Source organism: Bufo gargarizans, chromosome 3 (genome assembly GCF_014858855.1).
Source record: "Bufo gargarizans isolate SCDJY-AF-19 chromosome 3, ASM1485885v1, whole genome shotgun sequence".
NCBI lineage: Eukaryota > Metazoa > Chordata > Amphibia > Anura > Bufonidae > Bufo > Bufo gargarizans.
The window spans coordinates 469,136,302-469,163,547 of record NC_058082.1 but is presented as its reverse complement, the minus strand read 5'-3'; the positions used below and the strand labels follow the sequence as shown (position 1 = coordinate 469,163,547).

Here is a 27,246-nt window from a genome sequence, read left to right as displayed (position 1 = left end):
GTGGGTGGAAAGTGGGCATAGTCCGTTATATTAATTAGGCACACCTGTAAAGGTGCAATCTCACTTCAGTAGAGGGGTGGCACACAAAAACATCTCTTGACAAAAGTGTTAGGCTTAAAGTTGTGCATAATAACTTCAGAAATTGATTTATACTGTAAAAAAACAGTTCCCGAACCTGGGTTCGGTTCCAAAGTAGCACTATCAAATGAGTGGGCCCAGGCGGTAATTCCAAGCACAGCCACTATACAATGTATGGCCCTGTGTCTGGTAAGCTGCGAGGAGGCTGTGGTGCTCACTGACGTGTCATTGTCTCCTCAAACAGGTGATCGGTGGGGGTGCCGGGTGTCCGACCCTGCTGATCTGATATTGATAATGTATCCCAAGGATAGGTCATCAATAGTAAACACCCCTTTAAAACAAAAAAATAAAACCCAATTCACAGAGAAACCTAATGGACTAGACTACATAAGGCAATACGACACACTGTTATGTCAGATGATCTCATCACCAGATCTGTTAATGTTCATGGAACAAATCCATCAGTAGACGATGCAATCGATGGATAGAAGTCATCAGTGAATCATATGATTTGGTCCCTGGTAATTGTGTGTGACCAGTCCCTGTAAAAGTTCTTAGCAGAATATCCACCCTGAGAATGCACTCCCTACAGTGTTGGCTGGCCCTATTGCACCCTAGTGTCACCATGCCCTCAATACCATGGGTAGTCCCAAACATGGTTCTGCTGAAGGCTACACCAGCATCATCAGAGAAACTATTGTAATCAAGGGTTCAAGACATAGCGTAAGGAAATAAAGTGTAGAAGGTCAGTGTTAGGAATAAGCCATGTCAGCTACAAGTCATTGGATTAGAAGGGTCACTTTCCTTTTCTCCAATGTTTACTCAAATTGCTCAATCAAGGACTTGAACGGTGCAGTTTTTAGGGTGTTATTAGTTAAGAGTATTGATATGATAGGTGGTCTGTGGCGATAACACTGGTAAGACTCATATACCCACAAACAGGACATTGATAGGCGTTGCAGTTATGTGTGTGTGAAACCGCACTGTAAGTGAAGATTGAAGTGCAGATTTTTGTCACACAAGGTGCTATTGCCATGCAGAACGCAATGTGTGCCTATGATGCCCACATGAGGGAACGTTCTAGATCCTGTAGCTTATAAATAGAGATGCCCAGGAGGATCTGATGGTTAGTCAGTCAGAGCATGGAGAGTGCGGAGAGAACTGAGAACCACCCTGTAGCAAGAGTGGTGAGTGCAATCAAGACTGCTCCACCTTTCCAAGGGCCCCAGAGTAAGCCCTTGGGCTACCTCTATGGTACACCATTGCCCAAAGACTGTGAAATAATGCCTTGCAAGCATATGAACCCTAGAAATATATAGGTCTTTGTATTCACTACTTCTAGGGGGTCATTTATCAAACGCAAAGATCCTTTGCTTCGCAATCTGCGACTTGTCCCGACTCACGCTAGGTCTAAATAGTGGGCATGGCGTGGGCTCGGAAGCTGTCTTACTTTTAGAAGTGGCGGGGGATTCTTCGAAGTTATGTAGAGGAAGGCGCCTCCAGGTATAAAGACCAGCGCCTAAAACTCCGGTCTTAATAATTGTGCCCCCCTAGTCTTTATTTTAACATCTATAGTTATGAAAAACTAGACAGCAACAAGTACACTTTAGCACCCTTACCCCACAAAGACAATATGTTCCCAAGCGTGCCCAGCATACTATGGGCTCGTGTGGTTGTCACCTATTAAACTGTGTAGTCAGTCCTGCGTTGTGTATCATGCATTGCGCATTTCATTCAATGACAGAGTTGCCCTTTAAATAATTTTTTAAGTAGTCGAAACCTATGGAGGGTATTCGTTTTGTTTTCAGAGAGGTCAGATTCCCCAGCCCTAGCCAGACCTGAAGGGGCATCAAGTCTGAGTGCCAGTGAGGTTTAGAGATGACACACTGATGCAGAGAGGGGCTAAGCTTCGCTCATTATCTGTACCACTGTCAGACCGCCTTCAAATCTCTATTCCTAAAAAAGACAGAAGTGGCTTTTGATGTGTCAGCAAGCTATCATACTTGGCAAACATCTCAAGACACTGGGTGAAAAAAAAAAAAAAAGAAGTAAAAAAAACAGAAAGCTGCCTGTTGTGGGATTAGGATCTCAGCACACCCTTATTTTGCAGCCCGCTCTGTTCTAACAGCAGAGCTCTCCATATCAGAGGTCTAGAACAAAGTAAAAAAGGCCACCACCAGATTAGTGTATTTGATGTATCACTTTGATTCATCTAGTAATGATCAGAGCAGAACACAGCCCTTGGCGCTGTTTTGTTTCTGCAAGCCTCCCTCCAGCTACGTCCTGCCATTAATTCACTGGCATGTGCCAACTCAGCATATCAAGGTCATTCCTGTCTTTCAAGGGGAACCTTTGGAGACATAATAAAACTGACAGAAAGTTCTTTTTTTCCCCGCATGCTTTATGTTTTCTGAGTTCAACAGTAGCAGTTAATATCTGGAAGCTTATAGACTTTGTGATCCTGACGCTTCAAGAGTGTTTTTTTTTACACTTTTTAGATGATATATTTTTTGAAGATAAAACAGTGGCAGATTTATGCAGTGTTACTAGGAAATATGTAATCTGCAATAAGTTGCAAGTTGATGTCTTTTTCCACAATGCCACTTTGCTTCCCTTGCAGATTGATGTTACTAAGTTGTTTACTTGTATATTTTTGCTTTTTTTAGTCATTGCCCAATACCAGTTATCAAGCAATCTGCATACTGTATATTAAAACTGATATAGTGTTTTATAGAATAAAATATGATATAAAAGCCCCGTCGACGTTCTGCCTTAGCGGTATGCAGCATCGTAATGAGGTTCCTTGGCCCCACTAGAGGAAACTATGCCATCATTCATCTATACAGCACATGTGCAAGTCATCTCTGGTTTTCGGCTGGACTTTATAGGATCTGGTATTCTGTTGGGTTAAACAAACTCTGGCTAAAATCCACACCACTACCAGACTACACTGGGCTTGTTTCTTCCCCTGAGGAAGCTGTGTAGAGAAACGTATGTTGGGGTGGAGGCATACTGGTCTGTATTTATGATCATGTTGGGCTATGCTGTGTGTTTGTAACATGCGATTCCACTACTGGTCTTTACATAATATTGCTGCACTTGCCGTTTACTATCTTGGGATATATACAGTTTATATTAGCTATTTGGTGTTACACTTTGCACTTTATATTTATTCTGTGTATCCATAAGATTACATGACCTGTTTGAGCATGCTATTAAGATGAATTAAGCCCTGGTGAGATATGTGTAACTTTTTATCATAGGACCGCTGAATCCTCCTTTTTCTATATATGTGCATGTCGCTGTTGTGATTGATTTTTATACGCTCATAATTTGGATGTAAACTAATATAGTTGTTATTATTTATATTGGTTTTGTGATTTATTAGTGGGGGGTCCCTTATTCTGATTTGGTGTGTAGGCTTGTTTGTAGTCTGTTACCGTGGAGACAAATAACCCTGCATGGGAGCTGCAAATGCAAAATTAGTGAAAATTTGCAAAACGCTGAAAATTTGGGTTCTCAAACATAACGCATCTATTTGGCGCCATCCACTGTACATGTACGCCTGTAACATCTGCAGCGGGTGTCAGGTGCATGTTACAGCTACTACAGCTGGGATCAGAAGTAACTCCAATCCCATCCCTAGATGTCCATGGTTAATAGTAACTGCAGCAACTAGACAAATTTAGAGATTGGCCTGTGTCTCCCCATCGGAACACCCATGACACGGGATGTCAACAAGTTTTCATGGCAGCTTCATGCTCCTGTTATAAATTTGGTAGTTTCGTAATCTTACTGTATATAAAGAATACACTTAACACACATATCACACTATGAATGTTGTAAAAACTAGAGTGTGAAAAAAAAAAGATTGTGTTGTTGCTGTCTTTTTCTGTGCCCTTCCAAAAAAATTTATAAAATACATACCCGGTATATATATATATATATATACAGGTCCTTCTCAAAAAATTAGCATATTGTGATAAAGTTCATTATTTTCTGTAATGTACTGATAAACATTAGACTTTCATATATTTTAGATTCATTACACACCAACTGAAGTAGTTCAAGCCTTTTATTGTTTTAATATTGATGATTTTGGCATACAGCTCATGAAAACACAAAATTCCTATCTCAAAAAATTAGCATATCATGAAAAGGTTCTCTAAACGAGCTATTAACCTAATCATCTGAATCAACTAATTAACTCTAAACACCTGCAAAAGATTCCTGAGGCTTTTAAAAACTCCCAGCATGGTTCATTACTCAAAACCGCAATCATGGGTAAGACTGCCGACCTGACTGCTGTCCAGAAGGCCATCATTGACACCCTCAAGCAAGAGGGTAAGACACAGAAAGAAATTTCTGAACGAATAGGCTGTTCCCAGAGTGCTGTATCAAGGCACCTCAGTGGGAAGTCTGTGGGAAGGAAAAAGTGTGGCAGAAAACGCTGCACAACGAGAAGAGGTGACCGGACCCTGAGGAAGATTGTGGAGAAGGACCGATTCCAGACCTTGGGGGACCTGCGGAAGCAGTGGACTGAGTCTGGAGTATAAACATCCAGAGCCACCGTGTACAGGCGTGTGCAGGAAATGGGCTACAGGTGCCGCATTCCCCAGGTCAAGCCACTTTTGAACCAGAAACAGCGGCAGAAGCGCCTGACCTGGGCTACAGAGAAGCAGCACTGGACTGTTGCATGTCATTCGGAAATCAAGGTGCCAGAGTCTGGAGGAAGACTGGGGAGAGGGAAATGCCAAAATGCCTGAAGTCCAGTGTCAAGTACCCACAGTCAGTGATGGTCTGGGGTGCCATGTCAGCTGCTGGTGTTGGTCCACTGTGTTTTATCAAGGGCAGGATCAATGCAGCTAGCTATCAGGAGATTTTGGAGCACTTCATGCTTCCATCTGCTGAAAAGCTTTATGGAGATGAAGATTTCATTTTTCAGCACGACCTGGCACCTGCTCACAGTGCCAAAACCACTGGTAAATGGTTTACTGACCATAGTATTACTGTGCTCAATTGGCCTGCCAACTCTCCTGACCTGAACCCCATAGAGAATCTGTGGGATATTGGGAAGAGAAAGTTGAGAGACGCAAGACCCAACACTCTGGATGAGCTTAAGGCCGCTATCGAAGCATCCTGGGCCTCCATAACACCTCAGCAGTGCCACAGGCTGATTGCCTCCATGCCACGCCGCATTGAAGCAGTCATTTCTGCAAAAGGATTCCCGACCAAGTATTGAGTGCATAACTGAACATAATTATTTGAAGGTTGACTTTTTTTGTATTAAAAACACTTTTCTTTTATTGGTCGGATGAAATATGCTAATTTTTTGAGATAGGAATTTTGGGTTTTCATGAGCTGTATGCCAAAATCATCAATATTAAAACAATAAAAGGCTTGAACTACTTCAGTTGGTGTGTAATGAATCTAAAATATATGAAAGTCTAATGTTTATCAGTACATTACAGAAAATAATGAACTTTATCACAATATGCTAATTTTTTTAGAAGGACCTGTATAGCTATGCCAAAATATGTCTACGCTAAAGGTAAATGTACTGATCTGTCTTGGAATGCAGTAATGCAAAAATCCCTGTGTCCTCAATGGACAAAATAGCTGCACCTATGTTTGTTCCATGTGTAGTAAAATAATATAATATGACTATCCAATAAATAGTAGTGGCATCACTAGACTAGCACACTACATACTATTGCCAATAAACTCATTTCCACATTGAGAAATATTCTGATTTAGCATTGCCACATAGAATTGCCAAATAACACATTACACACTCTTGTCTGTACTAGTTGTGGTCCCTATGTAGTAGTGGCCTAAGAAATGCTGTGCTCGGAGATATATATATATATACAGTGAGGAACAGAAGTATTTTAACACCCTGCGATTTTGCAAGTTCTCCTGCTTAGAAATCATGGAGGGGTCTGAAATTCACATTGTAGGTGCATTCCCACTCTGAGAGACAGAATAAAAAAAAAATATTCAGGAAATCACAATGTATGATTTTTAAAGAATTTATTTGTCTTGCACTGCTGAACATAAGTATTTGAACACCTGAGAAACAGCAAGAATTTTGTCTCTCAATGACCTGTTACTGTGCCTTTAAAAAGTCCACCTCTACTCCACTCATTAATCTAACTTAGTAGCACCTGTCTGAGCTCTTTAAAGACCCCTTGTCCACCCCACAGTCAGTCAGACGCCAACTACTACCATGGGCAAGACTAAAGAGCTGTCAAGACACCAAAGACAAAATTGTGGACCTCCACAAGGCTGGAAAGGGCTACAGGGCAATTGCCAAGCAACTTGGTGAAAATAGATCAACTGTTGGAGCAATTGTTAGAAAATGGAAGTGTCACAGCTGAGGATGGGGAAAACCCTCAGCCGTGCGGTATCAGAAGGCGGATGGTCAATGCCAGGCCAGGACAGAAATCAGGGAGCAGGTCACCTCCTACACATCCCTAATTCTGACCCTGTCTCCTATCCGTATGAGCCAACCCTGAAGGTAGGAGGGCTCATACTCCGGAACCTGATATTCCTGCTAGCCCTCAGGGTGGCCCTGGACAAGGAGCAGGGTAAGACGACCTGTTCATCCTAGACACGGAGGAACTGGAGTCTCACTGGCCAAGCTACAAAGAAAGGGGAACATGAACAGACATATGGCAATGACAGGTAAGTGAGACTAGTACCACACTTAACTGCCACAGACACACAACCTGGAACCCACGTGCAAGTGCTGCTGTCCACAAACAACACAAAGGACACCGCACACACAGACATCACACGGGAACCCAGGAAACCATATTCTGCAATAAATAAAGACCAAACAAACATCTTCTAAACACCATACATAAACCTATGACCACAAGGGTGGCCCCCACTGGCAGATGGAATACACAGGAGGCTACTCCAGCTAACCATGGCTGAAGTACCCCTCAGACAAGTGATATTCACTGAGGCTTTATAGGCCCAAGTAGCCACACCCACACAGACACACCCAGTGTTGACACACAGAAAGGATTTAACCCTTGTGATGAATACCACCCCTCGTGCCCGCTGACGTCAACCACGTCAAGCTCACGAGACCTGGTATGATCACAGGGTTTACCAAAACGTGAAGTTACGCCCTCCAGAGGAGCACGTAAGGTCAGGCTGGTATAGTTTACACACACACGTCCTGTCCACGCGGGCACAGAGAGGCAACAAGCTGAGAGAGCCTTTTCACTGCCGCAGTAAAAACAGCACGCCCTCAGCTCAGGTAACTGCCACCAGTTTCTCGTTTGATATAAGCCCGGTCCGCTAACGGGATTATATAGGGTCAGAAACCAACCCGCGGTAGCTTATAACTAGGCCAAAACACGGACGTGGGGATTCGTGATCGAGATACAAGATAGCACAAGATTAAATTATAGATTTAATCGCTGTAAGAGCACACTAGATATGACACAATATACACAGACAATCTGAGGTTACAGATTACAGGGTATATGGTTACAACGGGGTTAAGCAGTGTGAAAGTCAGTTACCGAGTATGATGAAAGTTCCTTGTGATGTCCTGAGCTGGAGTCCACATAATGAGGGCTGTGATCTCCTGCTATTTCCTGGGTCCCTCTAAACACATGTGTAGGATGTGACCCCTCTTCAGAGAAAGACATGCCTACTTGCTGGCACCAGACTTTTAACCTGTAGCCTGCCCATCCCCTCTCTGCCTCAGGGAGAGGTCAAATCCTCCTTTTCTGGGCTGACAGCAAATGACCCACAAAACCCTTTAGGGTTCATAGCTCCAGACCAGAGGGTCACAGGGAGATGGTTCTGGGACTAATGGACCTGCCTGGGTTCCGGCTACAAGTAGAGCCCAAACCTGGTACCGGTATGTGGTTTCTATGGGGAGATATGGGTATCTCCCTACCCCGACTGGGTACGAGTAAACAAAGACCATGGGACCGTACCTCGTGGCCACCGGGACACAAATATGTATCCGGTTTGCGCCTGCGATGGCCAGGCGCTTCATAATTCCTTATGAGAGGTAGGTGCCAATATGTCTGGGAAGTCTCATTGATCCGGGGCAAGAGCAGATACCCACAGCAGGGTTTTTTCCTGCAGATTCAGGTGGCTCCCAACTGCTGCACAGAGGTGTGAACTTCTCCTTGAAACCTGGACCCCCTGGGGGGTGTCTTCCTGGCCAACTGACACTTAGTTGGCTGAGGGGTTGAGTGGAAACTTATTTTGCATGTACACTGAATCATGCCAAGAGGTGCATCAAATTACAATCAGGGCTGGGGGCTTTGAAGCAGGGAAATCCTGTGGATTTCCCTACCTCTGCTGTCTGTCAGCAAATGGGGGGTGTGAGGACATGGCTGACAGTAAATATTAATCCATATTCCTCACAACCCTTCCAACACCAGGCAAGGGAAGACGGCCACTTAAAGGGGGAGTACACACATAAACAAACACACTTCACCTGTTGCCGCGGGCAATGGCATGCGTGGCAATCATGTCCTGGGGATCAGCCATAGGGCTGAGACACTGCCACCACATGCACACAACACCACACGTTGCCACGGGCAACCAAGTGAAGGAAAGTGTCACAAAACATACCACTGGCCGTGACAGGAAGAGGCTAAAGACGACTGTCAGTCTCCCTCGGACTGGGGCTCCATGCAAGATCTCACCTTGTGGGGTATCACTGATGATAAGAAAGGTGAGGAATCAGCCCAGAACTACAAGGGAGGAGATGGTCAATGACATGAAGAGAGCTGGGACCACAGTTTCAAAGGTCACTATTGGTAGAACACTACGCACTATTGGTAGAACACTACGCCGTCATGGTTTCAAATCATGCATTGCATGAAAGGTTCCCCTGCTCAAGTCATCACATGTCCAGGCCCATCTGAAGTTTGCCAATGACCATCTGGATGATTCAGAGGAGGCATGGGAGAAAGTCATGTGGTCAGATGAGACCAAAGTAGAACTTTTTGGTCTAAACTTCACTCGTCGTGTTTGGAGGAAAAAGAAGGATGAGTGGCATCACAAGAACACCATCCCTACAAGCATGGGGGTGGTAACATCTTGCTTTGGGGGTGCTTTTCTGCGAAATGGACAGGACGACTGCACTGTATTAAAGGGATTCTGTCATCAGATTTTACCCCTATAACCTAAGCATATGCTCATGTCCGGACTAATAAGAAGAATCCTAAGCTGGGCTTATTAAACCTCACTGTGGCTCTATTTTCCCTAGAAAACAGGTTTTTATAACCTGTCAATCACTTACTTAAGGTGCCCAAGGGGAGGTCCGTTAATACAGGGTGCCCGGCCGCACCCCTTGATGTCCGGTGCCCAGCGCCGCCTTCCCTGTTTTCAGCGCCGCCTTCTACAGCTCAGCTCCGCCTCCACAATCCTCCCCGTCCCTCTATTGTGAGATTTTCAGTAACAACCTCCTTCCCTCAGTCAGAGAATTGAAGATGGGTTGTGGCTGGGTCTTCCAACATGACAACGACCCCACAGCCAGGATAACCAAGGAGTTGCTCCGTAAGAAGCATATCAAGGTTCTGGAATGGCCTAGCCTGTCTCAAGACCTAAATCCAATAAAACAACTTTGGAGGGAGCTGAAACTCTGTGTTGCTCAGCGACAGCCCTGAAACCTGACAGATCTAGAGGAGATCTGTGTGGAGGAGTGGGCCAAAATCCCTGTTGCAGTGTGTGCAAACCTGGTCAAGAACGTCAGGAAACATTTGACCTCTGTAATTGCAAACAAAGATTTCTGTACCAAATATTAACACTTATTTTCTCAGGAGTTCAAATACTTATGTGAAAGACAAATAAATTCTTAAAAAATCATACAATGTGATTTCCTGGTTTTTTTATTCTGTCTCTCAGAGTGGGAATGCACCTACAATGTGAACTTCAGACCCCTCCATGATTTCTAAGTGGGAGAACTTGCAAAATTGCAGGGTGTTCAAATACTTCTGTTCCTCACTGTATACAGTTGCGAGAAAAAGTATGTGAACCCTTTGGAATGATACGGATTTCTGCACAAATTGGTCATAAAATGTGATCTGATCTTCATCTAAGTCACAACAATAGACAATCACAGTCTGCTTAAACTAATAACACACAAAGAATTAAATGTTACCATGTTTTTATTGAACACACCATGTAAACATTCACAGTGCAGGTGGAAAAAGTATGTGAACCCCTAGACTAATGACATCTCCAAGAGCTAATTGGAGTGAGGTGTCAGCCAACTGGAGTCCAATCAATGAGACAAGATTGGAGGTGTTGGTTACAGCTGCCCTGCCCTATAAAAAACACACACCAGTTCTGGGTTTGCTTTTCACAAGAAGCATTGCCTGATGTGAATGATGCCTCGCACAAAAGAGCTCTCAGAAGACCTACGATTAAGAATTGTTGACTTGCATAAAGCTGGAAAGGGTTATAAAAGTATCTCCAAAAGTCTTGCTGTTGATCAGTCCACGGTAAGACAAATTGTCTATAAATGGAGAAAGTTCAGCACTGCTGCTACTCTCCCTAGGAGTGGCCGTCCTGTAAAGATGATTGCAAGAGCACAGCGCAGACTGCTCAATGAGGTGAAGAAGAATCCTAGAGTGTCAGCTAAAGACTTACACACGTCTCTGGCATATGCTAACATCCCTGTTAGCTAATCTACGATACGTAAAACACTAAACAAGAATGGATTTCATGGGAGGATACCACAGAGGAAGCCACTGCTGTCCAAAAAAAACATTGCTGCACGTTTACAGTTTGCACAAGAGAACCTGGATGTTCCACAGCAGTACTGGCACAATATTCTGTGGACAGATGAAACCAAAGTTGAATTGTTTGGAAGAAACACACAACATTATGTGTGGAGAAAAAGAGGCACAGCACACCAACATCAAAACCTCATCCCAACTGTGAAGTATGGTGGTGGGGGCATCATGGTTTGGGGCTGCTTTGCTGTGTCAGGGCCTGGACGGATTGCTATCATCGAAGGAAAAATGAATTCCCAAGTTTATCCAGACATTTTGCAGGAGAACTTAAGGCCATCTGTCCGCCAGCTGAAGCTCAACAGAAGATGGGTGTTGCAACAGGACAACGACCCAAAGCATAGAAGTAAATCAACAGAATGGCTTAAACAGAAAAAAATACGCCTTCTGGAGTGGCCCAGTCAGAGTCCTGACCTCAACCCGATTGAGATGCGAATGAGGCATGACCTCAAGAAAGCGATTCACACCAGACATCCCAAGAATATTGCTGAACTGAAACAGTTCTTAAAAGAGGAACGGTCAAGAATTACTCCTGACCGTTGTGCACGTCTGATCTGCAACTACAGGAAACGTTTATAATACCTACACAAATATGTATTATTACCACTGTGAATTTCTTACAGGAAACGTTTGGTTGAAGTTATTGCTGCCAAAGGAGATTCAACCAGTTATTAAATCCAAGGGTTCACATACTTTATCCACCTGCACTGTGAATGTTTACATGGTGTGTTCAATAAAAACATGGTAACATTTAATTCTTTGTGTTATTAGTTTAAGCAGACTGTGATTGTCTATTGTTGTGACTTAGCTGAAGATCAGATCACATTTTATGACCAATTTGTGCAGAAATCCATATCATTGCAAAGGGTTCACCTACTTTTTCTTGCAACTGTGTGTATATATATATATATATATATATATATAAATATAATCATGGCTCCCTATGTCAGTATCTGAACTATAAACCTTTTCTCACGTTATGATCACTAGGGGGCTTCAGGTGCTGAAACTCCCATTAATTGCCAAAATAATGGGGCAGAAGCTGAGCGCTTCCTTTTTAGTTTAGCTTATTTTCAGGTGTTAGCCAAAACTGTTAACAAAGAGCATCTCTCTTCAGTAGACCCAGTCCACCCATATATTACATGCTAGCTATTCATTTGAATAGCCAACATGTAGTACTTCATTCCTCCTGTAGCTGCCGCTGCAGAGTCGGTGTAAGGCCAGGTGCACCTTTTTCTGGTGAATTGGTGGGAGTATCGGATGTCAGCTTGTGGCTTTCAGCTGATCACTGTCTATCTTGATGCGACATTGTGTCAATATAGCGCATAGCAACTTATTTTTCAGAAGTCATTTAGTCACTATGGGCAGCATTTACCTAAAATCCCACATCTGTCACATGACTATTTTCTAAAAAGATATGTGCTATATGCATGAGTTACTATTCAGATACAGTATGTACAGATGCAGCAGTGCTGAGTTTTCACAATAATATTGGTTTGTCATGGAGGACAACACGTGATGTGACATCATAGGTGATCTATGGCTTTACCATACTTAGCGTCTCACATAGGTGGATTGCATAAGTGCGCACGTTTTACAAATAATGCACTTAAACTGAGATGCTCCTAGAATGGGTTTTAATGGAAAACTGCGCCACAAGAGTGCAACACATTGTGCACATAGGACTTAGGGTTCACAAACACATTTTTCTTTTCAATGGGGCTTAAAAAAAGGGAAATGACTCAGTTTGCATTCCGTGTCTGTATGTCTGCATGTATGTTCCACAAAAAAACATAGTACATGTTCTATTCTTGTCCGTTTTGCAGACAAGGAGAGGCATTGTTACAGTGGATCCGCAAAAAAAAACACCATCATCCGTTTATTTTATTTTTTGCGGATCCGTGTTTTGTGGACCACAAAATACATACGGTCGTGTGCATGAGCCCTAATTCCGAGCAAAGTGGTCAAACTCGGCAAAACCGCTTCATATGAACATAATATAAAAATCAACACAACACAATAGGGCAGATTTATAAAAACCGGTGCAAGAGACACTTGAAGCAGTTCCTCACAGCGACCGATCAGATTCCAGCCCCGATGGAGAATGAAACCTGACTCAGGACTGATTGCTATGGGCAGCTGCTAAAATTTTAATTTTTTGCGCATTTTGACAAATCTTCCCAAATTCTGTTAACATACGTCACCTGTGCTTTTTACATAGGACTGCAAGTTAACCGTATGATAACAGAGTTATGGCTAAGTACCAAGCATCAAACACAAACTAAAGTGATGTTACAAATTCAGCACTGCTGCATCTCTGATTTACTAAAAAAATATGTCCACTTGGTCTTACCTTCGGCTTTTGGGTTTTCTCTTTGTCTGAGACATTTGAGGGCTTTCTCCTTAGCATTGTGTGTGAAACAGGTACGAGCTACGGAGAGAATGCGTATCTAGCTGGCCGTTACCTCAAGTTCCTCAAGTCAGAGGATGTGACACCACAGCGACCACGCCGTACAAGCAGATGTTTTGCAATGTGCACTCTTCCTGTCAGCCTGATAATCCCTTCATGAAAACCGTTACATTTCAGTGTAATTAACAAGATTCTTAGTTATTTCTTACCACAATATACAATTTTATGTCTGGGGTTACCCTAAGTTCACACCTGAGCGTTTTACAGCGCGTTCAAATGCGCTGTAAAACGCTCAACACGTGAAAACCAATGCTTCCCTATGGCCCTGGTTCACACTTGAGCGTTTTACAGCGCGTTTGAACGCGCTGTAAAACTCCCGACGCATAAACAAGTTCTTGAGCTTTTTTTTGGGGCGTTTGTCCCGCGTTTTGGCCGTAGACTCATTGGACAACACTGCAGTCAATCACACAAACGCGCGTCAAACGCGCGTTTACTATTGCAAAAACCGTGCATAAAAACGCGCGTAAAACGCGCGTCTCAGAAACGCTCAGGTGTGAACCCAGGGTTAGTGTGACATAATGCCCGGGGCGGGCGGTTAAATACTAACCCAGGGAGCACCTATACGGCAGTAAATGCTATATGTTCACCTTTGAACAATATTTTACATAAAAAGATGAGTAACTTTGTAACTATTCCTTGTACTGATGCTGAGTTACAGCCTATATTTTACTCCAGAGCTGCACTAACAGTCCTACAAACTTCAGAGCTGAAATCTCCAGGATTCCATAATGGCTCAGTGTCTATACATGGGTTGCAAAGTGATTTACTATCTGGTAAGTGCCATCTTATACCATGTGTACCTTTAGGGCTCATGCACATATTTTCTTTCCGTGTCCGTTCTGTTTTTTTTGCGGACCGTATGCGGAACCATTCATTTCAATTGGTCCGCAAAAAAAAACATTCCGTATTTCCGTTCCGAAAAAAAAATAGAACATGTCCTATTATTGTCCGCATTACGGACAAGGATAGTACTGTTCTATTAGGGGCCAGCTGTTCGTAATGCACACGAACGTCTTCCGTATTTTTTGCGGAACCCTTTTTTTGCGAACCGAAAAATATATACGGTCGTGTGCATGAGCCCTTATATCCATGTCCTATTATTGTCCGCATTACGGACAAGGATAGTACTGTTCTATTAGGGGCCAGCTGTTCGGAATGCACACGAACGTCATCCGTATTTTTTGCGGAACCCTTTTTTTGCGCACCGAAAAATATATACGGTCGTGTGCATGAGCCCTTATATAATGATCTGATGGAGGAAAAGCTAAGAGTTCTGCTGGGTAACAAGTGCCGAACGAAGACATAGCAAGTCCATAAGAACTCAGGTCCGCACATGAGCAGATAACTGCCCAGACGATTGCTTGTGCAGCCACTTGTCTACATTATTGTTGGCAGCACAACCTCTGTTTATACAGAGCAATGTGCTACAGACATAAGATAACTTCCATACCAACATACAATATCCAATCAACTGACAAACGAGTGTTTACTAATTTGTCGGCTGATTGTCGGGCCTTCTACATAGGCCAATCATTAGCAATAGGGATGAGCGAATCGACTTCGGAAGTCGATTCGCATAAAACTTTGTTCCAATACTGTACGGAGCAGGAGCTCCATACAATATTAGAGTGTATTGGCGCTGATGAGCCGAAGTTATTGTTTCGCGAAGACGCGCGAGACTTCAGGTAATAAGTTCATAAATTAATTTGTACTGTAAAAAAAAAACATTTCCGAATTAATTTATGAAGTTATTACCCGAAGTCTCACTATTTTCTATTAGCTTTCGTTTTTGCTCCCTCTTAAGCAAATATAACCTTTCTGTACTATTCCTTGTTTAACTGTAACTGAATTGTACTGCTCTCTACCTGTACTTCATGTACTGTACTGCTCTCTACCTGTACTTCATGTACTGTACTGCTCTCTACCTGTATTTCATGTACTGTACTGCTCTCTACCTGTACTTCATGTACTGTGCTGCTCTCTACCTGTATTTCATGTACTGTACTGCTCTCTACCTGTACTTCATGTACTGTACTGCTCTCTACCTGTATTTCATGTACTGTACTGCTCTCTACCTGTACTTCATGTACTGTACTGCTCTCTACCTGTATTTCATGTACTGTACTGCTCTCTACCTGTACTTCATGTACTGTACTGCTCTCTACCTGTATTTCATGTACTGTACTGCTCTCTACCTGTACTTCATGTACTGTACTGCTCTCTACCTGTACTTCATGTACTGTACTGCTCTCTACCAGTATTTCATGCACTGTGCCGCTCTCTACCTGTATTTCATGTACTGTACTGCTCTCTACCTGTACTTCATGTACTGTACTGCTCTCTACCTGTATTTCATGTACTGCTCTCTACCTGTATTTCATGTACTGTAGTGCTCTCTACCTGTATTTAATGTACTGTACTGCTCTCTACCTGTATTTCATGCACTGTGCCGCTCTCTACCTGTATTTAATGTACTGTACTGCTCTCTACCTGTACTTCATGTACTGTACTGATCTCTACCTGTATTTCATGTACTGTACTGCTCTCTACCTGTATTTCATGCACTGTGCCGCTCTCTACCTGTATTTAATGTACTGTACTGCTCTCTACCTGTACTTCATGTACTGTACTGATCTCTACCTGTATTTAATGTTCTGTACTGCTCTCTACCTGTATTTCATGTACTGTACTGCTCTCTACCTGTATTTCATGTACTGTGCCGCTCTCTACCTGTATTTCATGCACTGTGCCGCTCTCTACCTGTATTTTATGTACTGTGCCGCTCTCTACCTGTATTTCATGTACTGTACTGCTCTCTACCTGTATTTCATGTACTGTACTGCTCTCTACCTGTACTTCATGTACTGTACTGCTCTCTACCTGTATTTCATGTACTGTAGTGCTCTCTACCTGTATTTCATGTACTGTGCTGCTCTCTACCTGTACTTCATGTACTGTGCTGCTCTCTACCTGTATTTCATGTACTGTGCTGCTCTCGACCTGTATTTCATGTACTGTACTGCTCTCTACCTGTATTTCATGTACTGTGCTGCTCTCTACCTGTATTTCATGTACTGTGCTGCTCTCTACCTGTATTTCATGTACTGTGCTGCTCTCTACCTGTACTTCATGTACTGTACTGCTATCTACCTGTATTTCATGTACTGTACTGCTCTCTACCTGTATTTCATGTACTGTGCTGCTCTCTACCTGTATTTCATGTACTGTGCTGCTATCTACCTGTATTTCATGTACTGTGCTGCTCTCTACCTGTATTTCATGTACTGTACTGCTCTCTACCTGTATTTCATGTACTGTGCTGCTCTCTACCTGTACTTCATGTACTGTAGTGCTCTCTACCTGTATTTCATGTACTGTAGTGCTCTCTACCTGTATTTCATGTACTGTACTGCTCTCTACCTGTACTTCATGTACTGTATTGCTCTCTACCTGTACTTCATGTACTGTACTGCTCTCTACCTGTACTTCATGTACTGTATTGCTCTCTACCTGTACTTCATGTACTGTATTGCTCTCTACCTGTACTTCATGTACTGTACTGCTCTCTACCTGTATTTCATGTACTGTACTGCTCTCTACCTGTACTTCATGTACTGTACTGCTCTCTACTTGTGTTATTTTGCTCCCTCTTAAGCAAATATAACCTTTCTGTACTATTCCTTGTTTAACTGTAACTGAATTGTACTGCTCTCTACCTGTATTTCATGTACTGCTCTCTACCTGTATTTCATGTACTGTACTGCTCTCTACCTGTATTTCATGCACTGTGCCGCTCTCTACCTGTATTTCATGTACTGTACTGCTCTCTACCTGTATTTCATGTACTGTACTGCTCTCTACCTGTATTTCATATACTGTGCCGCTCTCTACCTGTATTTCATGCACTGTGCCGCTCTCTACCTGTATTTCATGCACTGTACTGCTCTCTACCTGTATTTCATGCACTGTGCCGCTCTCTACCTGTATTTCATGTACTGTACTGCTCTCTACCTGTATTTCATGTACTGTACTGCTCTCTCCCTGTATTTCATGCACTGTGCCGCTCTCTACCTATACTTCATGCACTGTATTGCTCTCTGCCTGTACTTTATGTACTGTACTACCGTATACTGCAAACTACCTGTATTTCATGTACTGTACTGCTCTCTACCTGTACTACATGTACTGTGCTGCTCTCTACCTGTACTTCATGTACTGTACTGCTCTCTACCTGTACTGTATTGCTCTCTACTTGTGTTACATGCATTGTACTGCTCTCTACCTGTATTACATGTACTGTGCTACTCTCTACCTTTACTATGCATATTATACTGCTCCCTACCTGTATAACATGTATTATATTGCTCTCTTCCTGTACCTGTATTGTATTGTTCTCTCCATGTACTTCATGTATTGTACTGCTCTGTCTGTACTTCATGAATGATACTGATCTCTACCTGTGCTACATGTACTATACTGCTCTCTACCTGTACTATATGTAATGTAATACTCTCTACTTGTACTACTGTACTTGTATTATGAAAAAGAAAAAAGGAATCCAGCTTCCAAAAAAGTGACAGCCTTTATTCAATGTGCTAAATAAAATCAAATTCAGACACCATGTCTACGCGTTTCGGATCATACAACCATGATCCTTAGTCATGAGTAAGGATCATGGTTGTATGATCTGAAACACGTAGACATGGTGTCTGAATTGGATTTTATTTAGCACATTGAATAAAGGCTGTCACTTTTTTGGAAGCTGGATTTCTTTTTTCTTTTTCATTGTGTTTATTGTGCTTTGTACCTTGCACAGTCTGTGCTTTCTTTGAGATTCAGTGCAGGTGAGCTATTATGTTCATTTACTGTACTTGCATTGTATTGTTCTTTACCTGATGACATGTACTCTGCTGCCCTGTATGTGCACTATAAGTATAGTACTGCCCCTCCCTGTACTGCCTGTATATACTGTGCTTCTGTCTCACTGTACTACATGTACTATACTGCTCTGTACCTGTACTGTATGTAATGTACTGCTCTGTACCTGTATTGTATGTAATGTACTGCTCTCCACCTGTACTGCATATATTATACTGCTCTGTACCTGTATTGTATGTAATGTACTGCTCTCCACCTGTACTGCATATATTATACTGCTCTGTACCTGTATTGTATGTAATGTACTGCTCTCCACCTGTACTGCATATATTATACTGCTCTGTACCTGTACTACATGTACTGTACTGCTCTCCACCTGTACTGCATATATTATACTGCTCTGTACCTGTACTGCATGTACTGTACTGCTCTCCACCTGTACTGCATATATTATACTGCTCTGTACCTGTACTACATGTACTGTACTGCTCTCCACCTGCACTACGTGTAATGTTCTGCTCTGTACCTGTTTTGCATGTAAGTACTGCTCTCTACGTGTACTGCATATATTATACTGCTCTGTACCTGTACCTAGTGGCGTATCTATCACAAGGCAAATGGGGCAGCAAAATGCCTTGTTTGCCCCTTGTCCCATCCGTCTTATACCATACTCAGAAGATCCGATGGTATATTCTAACCCCCAGGCATTCCCATGGTGACGGGGACACTTGCCTGAGGGTTAGAATATACAGGGCCACGCCGCTCACAGGAGTACATTTATAAACTGTAATCAGTAACTTTAACTTTAATCATCGCTGATCTCTTTACTTGGATATGTAGTGTACGGGAGAGTAATACCCCGTCACTACTGAAGGGTCACTTGGGTACTGTCGTTCCCCCTGTATTTATGGGGAAGTTGGTATAGAATATCTTATAATGTCATGCTATGTATTTTCCTGTTACTGTGAAACGTGCATTTTGCAGGCCGGCTAGGGTGTAGTTCCAGCTCTGAGTCACTAGAGGGAGCTAGGGAACCCTAGGTTATATAAGGCCCAGTCAGGAAGTAGTAGCAGTGGAGACAGACAGTGGGAAGCAGAGGTCAGAAATGATCCTGTGTCTGAGAGAAAGCAAGGCTATGGGCCTGTGAGAGCATAGCAGGCCTGAAGCCTGCCGGCTAGGAGAGGGTAGTAAAGGCCCTGTAACCGGGTTCCGGATCCAAGGAAAAGGTTCCCCTCCTGAGTCACCATCCGTTCAGCTGAAGCAGCATAAGTGAGCCACAAGCCAAGACACAGAATACCACAGAGGCCGATCAGATAAAGCGAGAGGTACTCAAGATAACAGAGGAGGTACTAGATAAGGACAGCTTCAAGGGTACGCCAGATAAAGGGCATTAGACCTTGGAGAGAAATTCACATATAGCGGGACCAGTCAGGAATAGTGTGCAAGCCGCCTGTACTGCATCTCCTGTAATTAACACTCTGTATAATTCATCGCTAAGACCGGCCTTTCTGTAATGTCAAGAACCAGCTGTATTCACTGATATTCAGTAAAAGTTCCAGTTTTGTTGGCTATCCTATGCTTGCTTCATTCTTCCACCATACTTTACACGGCGTGTCACCGTCTAATTGACACTGGCGTCACGAACTGTTAAATACCTGCCTGTTCCAGTATTTGCCCCAATTGAAGACGACAGTGGATCCCAGGTTAGTGGTCAATCTGCACTACAAAGCCCAGCATACACTACTGACCCCCTGGGACACTGCATCGCTCTTTTTGGCGTCACGAACAGGATACGCATACTTCGACAGTGCAGAGAAGTGTGAACTGTGTGCTTTAAATACTCCACCACCGTATTACAAAGACTGCAACCTTTATTCCTAATTTGTGGATTACAATTGCGCCTGGGAGGAATCAAAGACGCTATACTGTGTTGCGCTACCCCCAGAGAGGAAATCGCATTTGTGGACTGTGTTTTACTGGACTTTTCATCATCCTGCTTGCTGTCAGTGAATTGCAGCATCAGGACATCTAAAATGGCCACCGGCGCCATGAGGCTTTTTGCTGCGCCATCAGGATGTGCAGAGGCGCGAAAACTTGGCGCCGAAACCCTCCGAGAAGAAGGAGGAGATTGTCCTGGAGCGCCACCCACCTTGAGAAGGGAGGATGCGGCTGACGTCCCCGAAGAGTTACGCCTGGGAGGCGGGCCTCAGATGGAGGTAGACCGGCCCAGTGTGTGGGAGGAGCCAGTGTCGTCTCTGCACCCAGAGAAAGAGGAACCATACCCCCCTCCCGATGCGGTGAGACGGGAGGAAGAGAAGGAGCGGCAAGACAGCTGCCGGCGGGCAGAGGAATGTGTTGAGGCCCGGCGCCAAACCGCAGCTGCCATTGTTACCCCAGCGGCCGGACCCCCTGGACCTCCGGTAGATCCGACCACCTGCACTAAAGCGGAACTAGAGGCCCTGCGCAAGCGGGTGTACTGGGTGGCGGACCTTGGCTGCGCAGGAGGCGAGCGGTGGTTTCCATTCCCGAGGACGGAGGCCGAGATGGAGGCCGTGAAAGATAAACCTCCCCCTCTAAAAATTGTCAGGGGAGACGGGTTTCAAATGTGGCCGTCCTTGCCGGAACAACTACTGCAGGTGCCATATGTCGACTCGTCGTCGGAAGAGGAACATGATACCCGGCTGTGAGTACTTTTGCCCTCTTGTTCCTTTCCTTAATGGCCGTTTGTCCCTCCAGTTGGCAGAGCTGGTGAAGCTCGCTGCCAGTTACCCACGGCCGGTGGCATCCTAGTTGAAGAATGTGCCACTGTGAGTCAATGCTACCAGCTGCCTTTGTTTTGTTTGGGACATCCGGTTTGCTGCTGAATTCCCGGTTGTGCCTTGAAGTTTTTGCAAAAATTTTATCCCTTTTCACCCCCATTTCAGGTTGAAAAGACATTTTTATGTCAGCAATATTTTAAAGGGTAAGCAGGACTTGCCAGGATAACATGGCCCTGGTATTGTCAGAGTCCTGTATTGTCATTTTATATATGTGCTGCTGACAGTATTTAATAACCGGTTTTTCTATTCAAGTATATGTGCCCAGAGATGGACTTCCTATGTGCAAGCCTCTGAGAGGTTAATTTATTATGGACTTATTTATTGTCATGGACTATCCTGGTTCTTTCAACATCCGCTGTGCCAGGTCAGCGCCCCCGTTCCACTCACTATCCTGTGAAAAAGAGAACGACGCCCCTTGTCACCGCACTTCGCCATTTCCAATTGGGTCTGATAAGAGTGTAAATGACATATCTGTATGCATGCATGTGTCTTCCTCTATTTCAGGTCATGATTCCAGTTGGGTGGGCCCTGATGGAGTACGAGGTCGTACTCAGCTTAAAGCAGCGGGGTATGTAGTGTACGGGAGAGTAATACCCCGTCACTACTGAAGGGTCACTTGGGTACTGTCGTTCCCCCTGTATTTATGGGGAAGTTGGTATAGAATATCTTATAATGTCATGCTATGTATTTTCCTGTTACTGTGAAACGTGCATTTTGCAGGCCGGCTAGGGTGTAGTTCCAGCTCTGAGTCACTAGAGGGAGCTAGGGAACCCTAGGTTATATAAGGCCCAGTCAGGAAGTAGTAGCAGTGGAGACAGACTGTGGGAAGCAGAGGTCAGAAATGATCCTGTGTCTGAGAGAAAGCAAGGCTATGGGCCTGTGAGAGCATAGCAGGCCTGAAGCCTGCCGGCTAGGAGAGGGTAGTAAAGGCCCTGTAACCGGGTTCCGGATCCAAGGAAAAGGTTCCCCTCCTGAGTCACCATCCGTTCAGCTGAAGCAGCATAAGTGAGCCACAAGCCAAGACACAGATTACCACAGAGGCCGATCAGATAAAGCGAGAGGTACTCAAGACAACAGAGGAGGTACTAGATAAGGACAGCTTCAAGGGTACGCCAGATAAAGGGCATTAGACCTTGGAGAGAAATTCACATATAGCGGGACCAGTCAGGAATAGTGTGCAAGCCGCCTGTACTGCATCTCCTGTAATTAACACTCTGTATAATTCATCGCTAAGACCGGCCTTTCTGTAATGTCAAGAACCAGCTGTATTCACTGATATTCAGTAAAAGTTCCAGTTTTGTTGGCTATCCTATGCTTGCTTCATTCTTCTACAATACCATACACGGCGTGTCACCGTTTAATTGACACTGGCGTCACGAACTGTTAAATACCTGCCTGTTCCAGTATTTGCCCCAATTGAAGACGACAGTGGATCCCAGGTTAGTGGTCAATCTGCACTACAAAGCCCAGCATACACTACTGACCCCCTGGGACACTGCAGATACCTTACTCCAGGCATGTCCAAACTGCGGCCCTCCAGCCTGGATAGCTTACAGCTATTAGAGCATGCTGGGAGTTGTAGTTTTGCAACAGCTGGAGGGCCGCAGTTTGGACATGGCTGCCTTACTCTGTCTTAGCTCCGGAAACAGCAGGCAGTGCAGGCGGCGCTCACTCACTGACGTCACAACCCAACATTTCCAGTGGCATCACTGAGGCACTTTGTGACATACAACATGGTGTGGTTCAGCCCCCTCTTCACACCAGTCATTACTTTACTGAAAGTAATTGACCCAGTCCTTTTTGAGATATACTAAGCAAAAAAATGTCTTGGTAAAAAAGGTGCTTTCCTCAGGATAGGTCATCAATATTCCATCAGTGGGGGTCCGACTACCAGCACCCCCTGCTGATCAGCTGCTTGAAGAGGCTTCAGCCAGTGGCATACCTTTAATGAAGGCTGACCATGCAACAGGGCCCAGGGGTAGGGAAGCCTGGCCTGAACCTCTTTTGTCAACAAGAAAACACTGCATCTTCATGCCACCACTAGGGGGAGCTCAGTGCAAAGAGATTATTTCCACTTTCATTCCAGTAACTGTATGAATTCCAACACACTAAGCTCCCCCTAGTGGTGGCTGCAGGCAGCAGCCAGCTTTTGAATGGAAAGGGATCAGGAGATTTATCATTATAATTATGCCACTTGTCTAGTGTAAATGCATTGAGAAATATGGAGGAACATCTACCAAAAAGTGTTTTTGTCACTATTGTGGCATTAAAAAGTCACAAATTATGGTGCACGTAATATTTGTGTCATAATTTGCGACTTTTTGATGTTCTCGAGAGTTTTCTAAAGTGGCAAGAAAAAGGGTGGAGCTTGGCAGAGGGGCAGAGGCTATCGCTGCCCACCAGATTTACTATAACTTGCGGCAGAAACTGGCATAAGTTATAGCTTAAGGCCTCTTTCACACGGACGAGTATTCCGCGCGGATGCGATGCGTCAGTTGAACGCATTGCACCCGCACTGAATCCGGACCCATTCATTTCTATGGGGCTGTGCACATGAGCGGGGATTTTCACGCATCACTTGTGCGTTGTGTGAAAATCGCAGCATGCTCTATATTGTGCGCTTTCCACGCAACGCAGGCCCCATAGAAGTTAATGGGGCTGCGTGAAAATCGCAAGCATCCACAAGCAAGTGCGGATGCGGTGCAATTTTCACGCACGGTTGCTAGGAGACGATCAGTATGGAGACCCGATCATTATTATTTTCCCTTATAACATGGTTATAAGGGAGAATAATAGCATTCTGAATACAGAATGCATAGTACAATAGCGCTGGAGGGGTTAAAAATAAAAAAATAAAAATTTAACTCACCTTAATCCACTCGATCGCGCAGCCCGGCATCTCTTCTGTCTGTCATCTGTGCTGTGTGCAGGAAAAGGACCTGTGGTGACATCACTCCGGTCATCACATGATCCATCACCATGGTAAAAGGTGGAAGGCGACTATTTTTTATTAAAATTTCTTCTGCTTACAAAAAAATAACATTGTCAGAATTCTGGGGTGTTGCGCTTTGCGTTGTCTGGGAATAATGGCTGCATATGTACTGGGAAACTGGGTGGGGCAAGGAGGCTCATACTAAGTGTTGCTATGGGACCCTATGACATTGTGGCATCTTCCTAGGCCAGGGACTAGTGTTGAGCGAACCCAAACTGTAATGTTCAGGTCTGTACCGAACTTTACGATTCCTGGTACCCGGACCCGAACTTTGCCAGAAAAGTTCAGGTTCGAGTTCGGTGTTCGGGCATTTAATAAAGCTTGTTGAAAGGCTGCAGGGCAGCCAATCAACAAGCTTTTAAGCTGTGTGCCCTTAGAAGCCATCATAGCCATGCCTACTAATGGCAAAGCTGTGATTGACTGGTGCATCATGTGACCCAGCCTCTATATAAGCTGGATCACGTGTAGCACCGCCCATCAGCTCTCAATAGTGAAGGGGAAGAAAGCAGGCAGCTGAAGAGAGGGGCGATTTTTTGTGGGTGCAATACACCATCTTTGCACCCCTGACACAAAAAGCTAATCATAAATCTGGCTGTTAATTCTGTGGGTGACCTACAGCGATTTTTTTTGTGTGTGGGTGCAATGCAATATTGTACTCTGTACCCCTGACACACAAATATAATAGTTAATCCATCTGTTAGTTAGGTGCACGTCATATACCCATTTCTTTGCGTGAAGTACACCTGCACTGCATACGTGACAGATAAATTGATACAGTTAATCCGTCTGTTAGTTAGGTGCACGTCATATACCCATTGTGGCAATGTGAACATTGAGGTGTGCAGTAAAGTCACGGGAAAGCAGGATAAAAGGGGTGTTGTGTGTACTGGGAGCGTGTCACCAAGGGGCCCGGCCTTGGTGGAGTAAAAGCCTTAGTTCAGGTGTCCACTAAAGTAGTTGGGGGACACCATATAGATAGTCTAGCTGGTTCACCTATTTCAGGGCGTGCTTTTACTGGGAACAGGCAATGTTTTGGGTGGGTGCCTGTTCCCCATGCTCCAGTCCGGGACTTAGGGCATGCTCATGTCCAGGGATCTTATTTAATCCTGCTACTGGATCTTAGGTGTGGCTCACTCTGGAGTGTTTGGTGAAGCAGAGTCCTGGTAAGTGATAGCCTGAACTTTGGGGGACGCGGTGACGCCTGTGAAACAAGGACCACGAGGCCACAATCCCCCAAAAGGTATTGAAGTGTCACAGCCTGGAGGTTGCTGGACTGAATGGCTGAGGAAAGCCGCATTTGTGTTCCATGTGTGAACAGGGCTCTCTAGGTGAGTCAGGGATATGCTTATGTGTTTAGTTAGAGCCTAGCCGGGCAAGGGTTTGTTATTTTGTGTGGATGTCACATGTGATAAGTTGAACCTGTTTTGCTGAAACGTCCAGAATACAACACGAGTTGGACATTCTACCCTTGTCTGGTGAAGTAATCTGTGATGGCGACCCCCTAAAAGTAAACGATCCCTTAGACCATTTATTGCGTGAAGTATACCTGCACTGCATACATGACAGGGGAATTGATATAGTTCATCTGTCTGTTAGTTCAGTGGGTGACCTGAAAGAATGAGGGGAGCATCAAATAAGGGATGTGGCCCTTGTTGTGGTGCTGCTGGTGGAGCTCCTGTTGCATGGAGAGGACGTGGTCAATCTGTGCCAGCTACTCGCCCAAATGAAACACCTTCCTCAGGTGCACTTAGCCGACAGAATGTTCAGCCTTATTTTGTAGGTCCGAATACCGGTGTATGAATGGTGAGGCCAGAACAAGTAGAGGCAGTAGTACATTGGGTGGCTGACAGTTAGTGTTGATCAAGCACCAAAGTGCTTGCGTGTTCGGGTGCTCGATTAGAACACCTCGGGATGCTTGAGTGCTGTACTGAGCACCCGAGCACAATGGAAGTCAATGGGAGAACCCGAGCTTTAAACCAGGCACCCCCTGCTCTGAAGAGGAGAGGGTTTCTGGTTCACATGAAAAGGTCAGAAATTGATGGAAACACCACTGAAATGGTTCGGGAACAGCATGGGGAGGATGTCTGGATGTATCTTGGACTCCCAGGCCGCTGCTGGGAATGATGTAGTACGCCAATTTTACAGACTGACAATAATATATACAAAACCGAAGATAAAATCGATTTTAGAGGAAAAATCATCTAAAACATTAGGGGCGAGGACCTGCTGCTGATCTGACCATGGAAAAATTATGGACGAGGGCCTGCTGCTGAGCTGACCATCTAAAACATTAGGGGTGAGGGTCTGCTGCCGAGCTGACTCTCTAAAACATTAGGGGCGAGTGCCTGCTGCTGAGCTTACCATCGAAGAAATTATGGTTGAAGGCCTGCTACTGAGCTGACCCTCTAAAACATTAGAAGCAAGGGCAGTCTAATAAGCATTTTGATATGATGGAGGAGGAGGAGGACGACAAGAAAAGGAAGCTTGAACCATATACCTTTTTTTGTGGAGGAAGGGCCGCATGGGAACACCGTGTATTCAATACACCATATAAGCCTCTGGTGGAGTAGAGAAGTCAGGGGCAATCTAGGCCTTGTTCATTTTGATAAGAGTCAACCTGTCAGCATTTTCAGTTGACAGGCAGATGGACTTATCAGTTATTATGCCACCAGCAGCACTAAATACCCGCTCTGACAATACGCTGGCGGCAGGGCAGGCCAGCACCTCCAAAGCGTAGAGCACCAGTTCGTGCCACTTGTCCAGCTTGGACACCCAATAGTTGTAAGGTACAGAGGGATCATTGAGGACGCAAACACGGTCTGCTACGTACTCCTTCACGATCTTCCAAAACGTTCCCTCCTTTTGACAGTAGGCCGCGCATCAGGGTAAGGGGGCTGGCGGTGTGTCATGAAACTGTCCCAGGCCTTGGAGAGTGTTTCCCTGCCTCTGTTGGAACTGCTGTGTGTCCCCCTCGTCTCCCCTCCTCGGTTGCCGAAGGAACTACGTACTCTGCCGCCAGTGCTGTCAGCTGGCAATTTTAAGGAGCAATTTTTCCACAAGGACCTTCTGGTATTGCACCATTTTGCTCGTCCTCTCCACCACAGGAATGAGAGATGAGAAGTTCTCTTTGAAGCGGAGGTGGAGAAGGGTGAACAACCATTAATCGGTGTTGGCCAAAATGCATACAACAAGAGGGTCACGGAAAAAGCATCATAACATAAAGTCAGC

The 27,246-nt window shown here is 44.5% G+C and overlaps 1 protein-coding gene across 2 annotated transcripts in view; it reads right to left on the bottom strand.

Annotated features, from left to right (window-relative positions):
* LOC122932367 (SAM domain-containing protein SAMSN-1-like) overlaps positions 1 to 13,347 on the bottom strand; it is a 54,990-nt gene extending 41,643 nt beyond the window's left edge. Inside the window, exon 1 of one of the 2 annotated variants that reach the window (XM_044286736.1) lies at positions 13,213 to 13,347. In XM_044286736.1, the coding sequence (XP_044142671.1) occupies positions 13,213 to 13,269 (57 nt within the window). In that variant the 5' untranslated portion in view covers positions 13,270 to 13,347. The remainder of the gene's footprint in view (positions 1 to 13,212) is intronic. The other variant, XM_044286737.1, reaches the window with a different exon arrangement.
* Between the last annotated feature and the right edge of the window lie 13,899 nt (positions 13,348 to 27,246).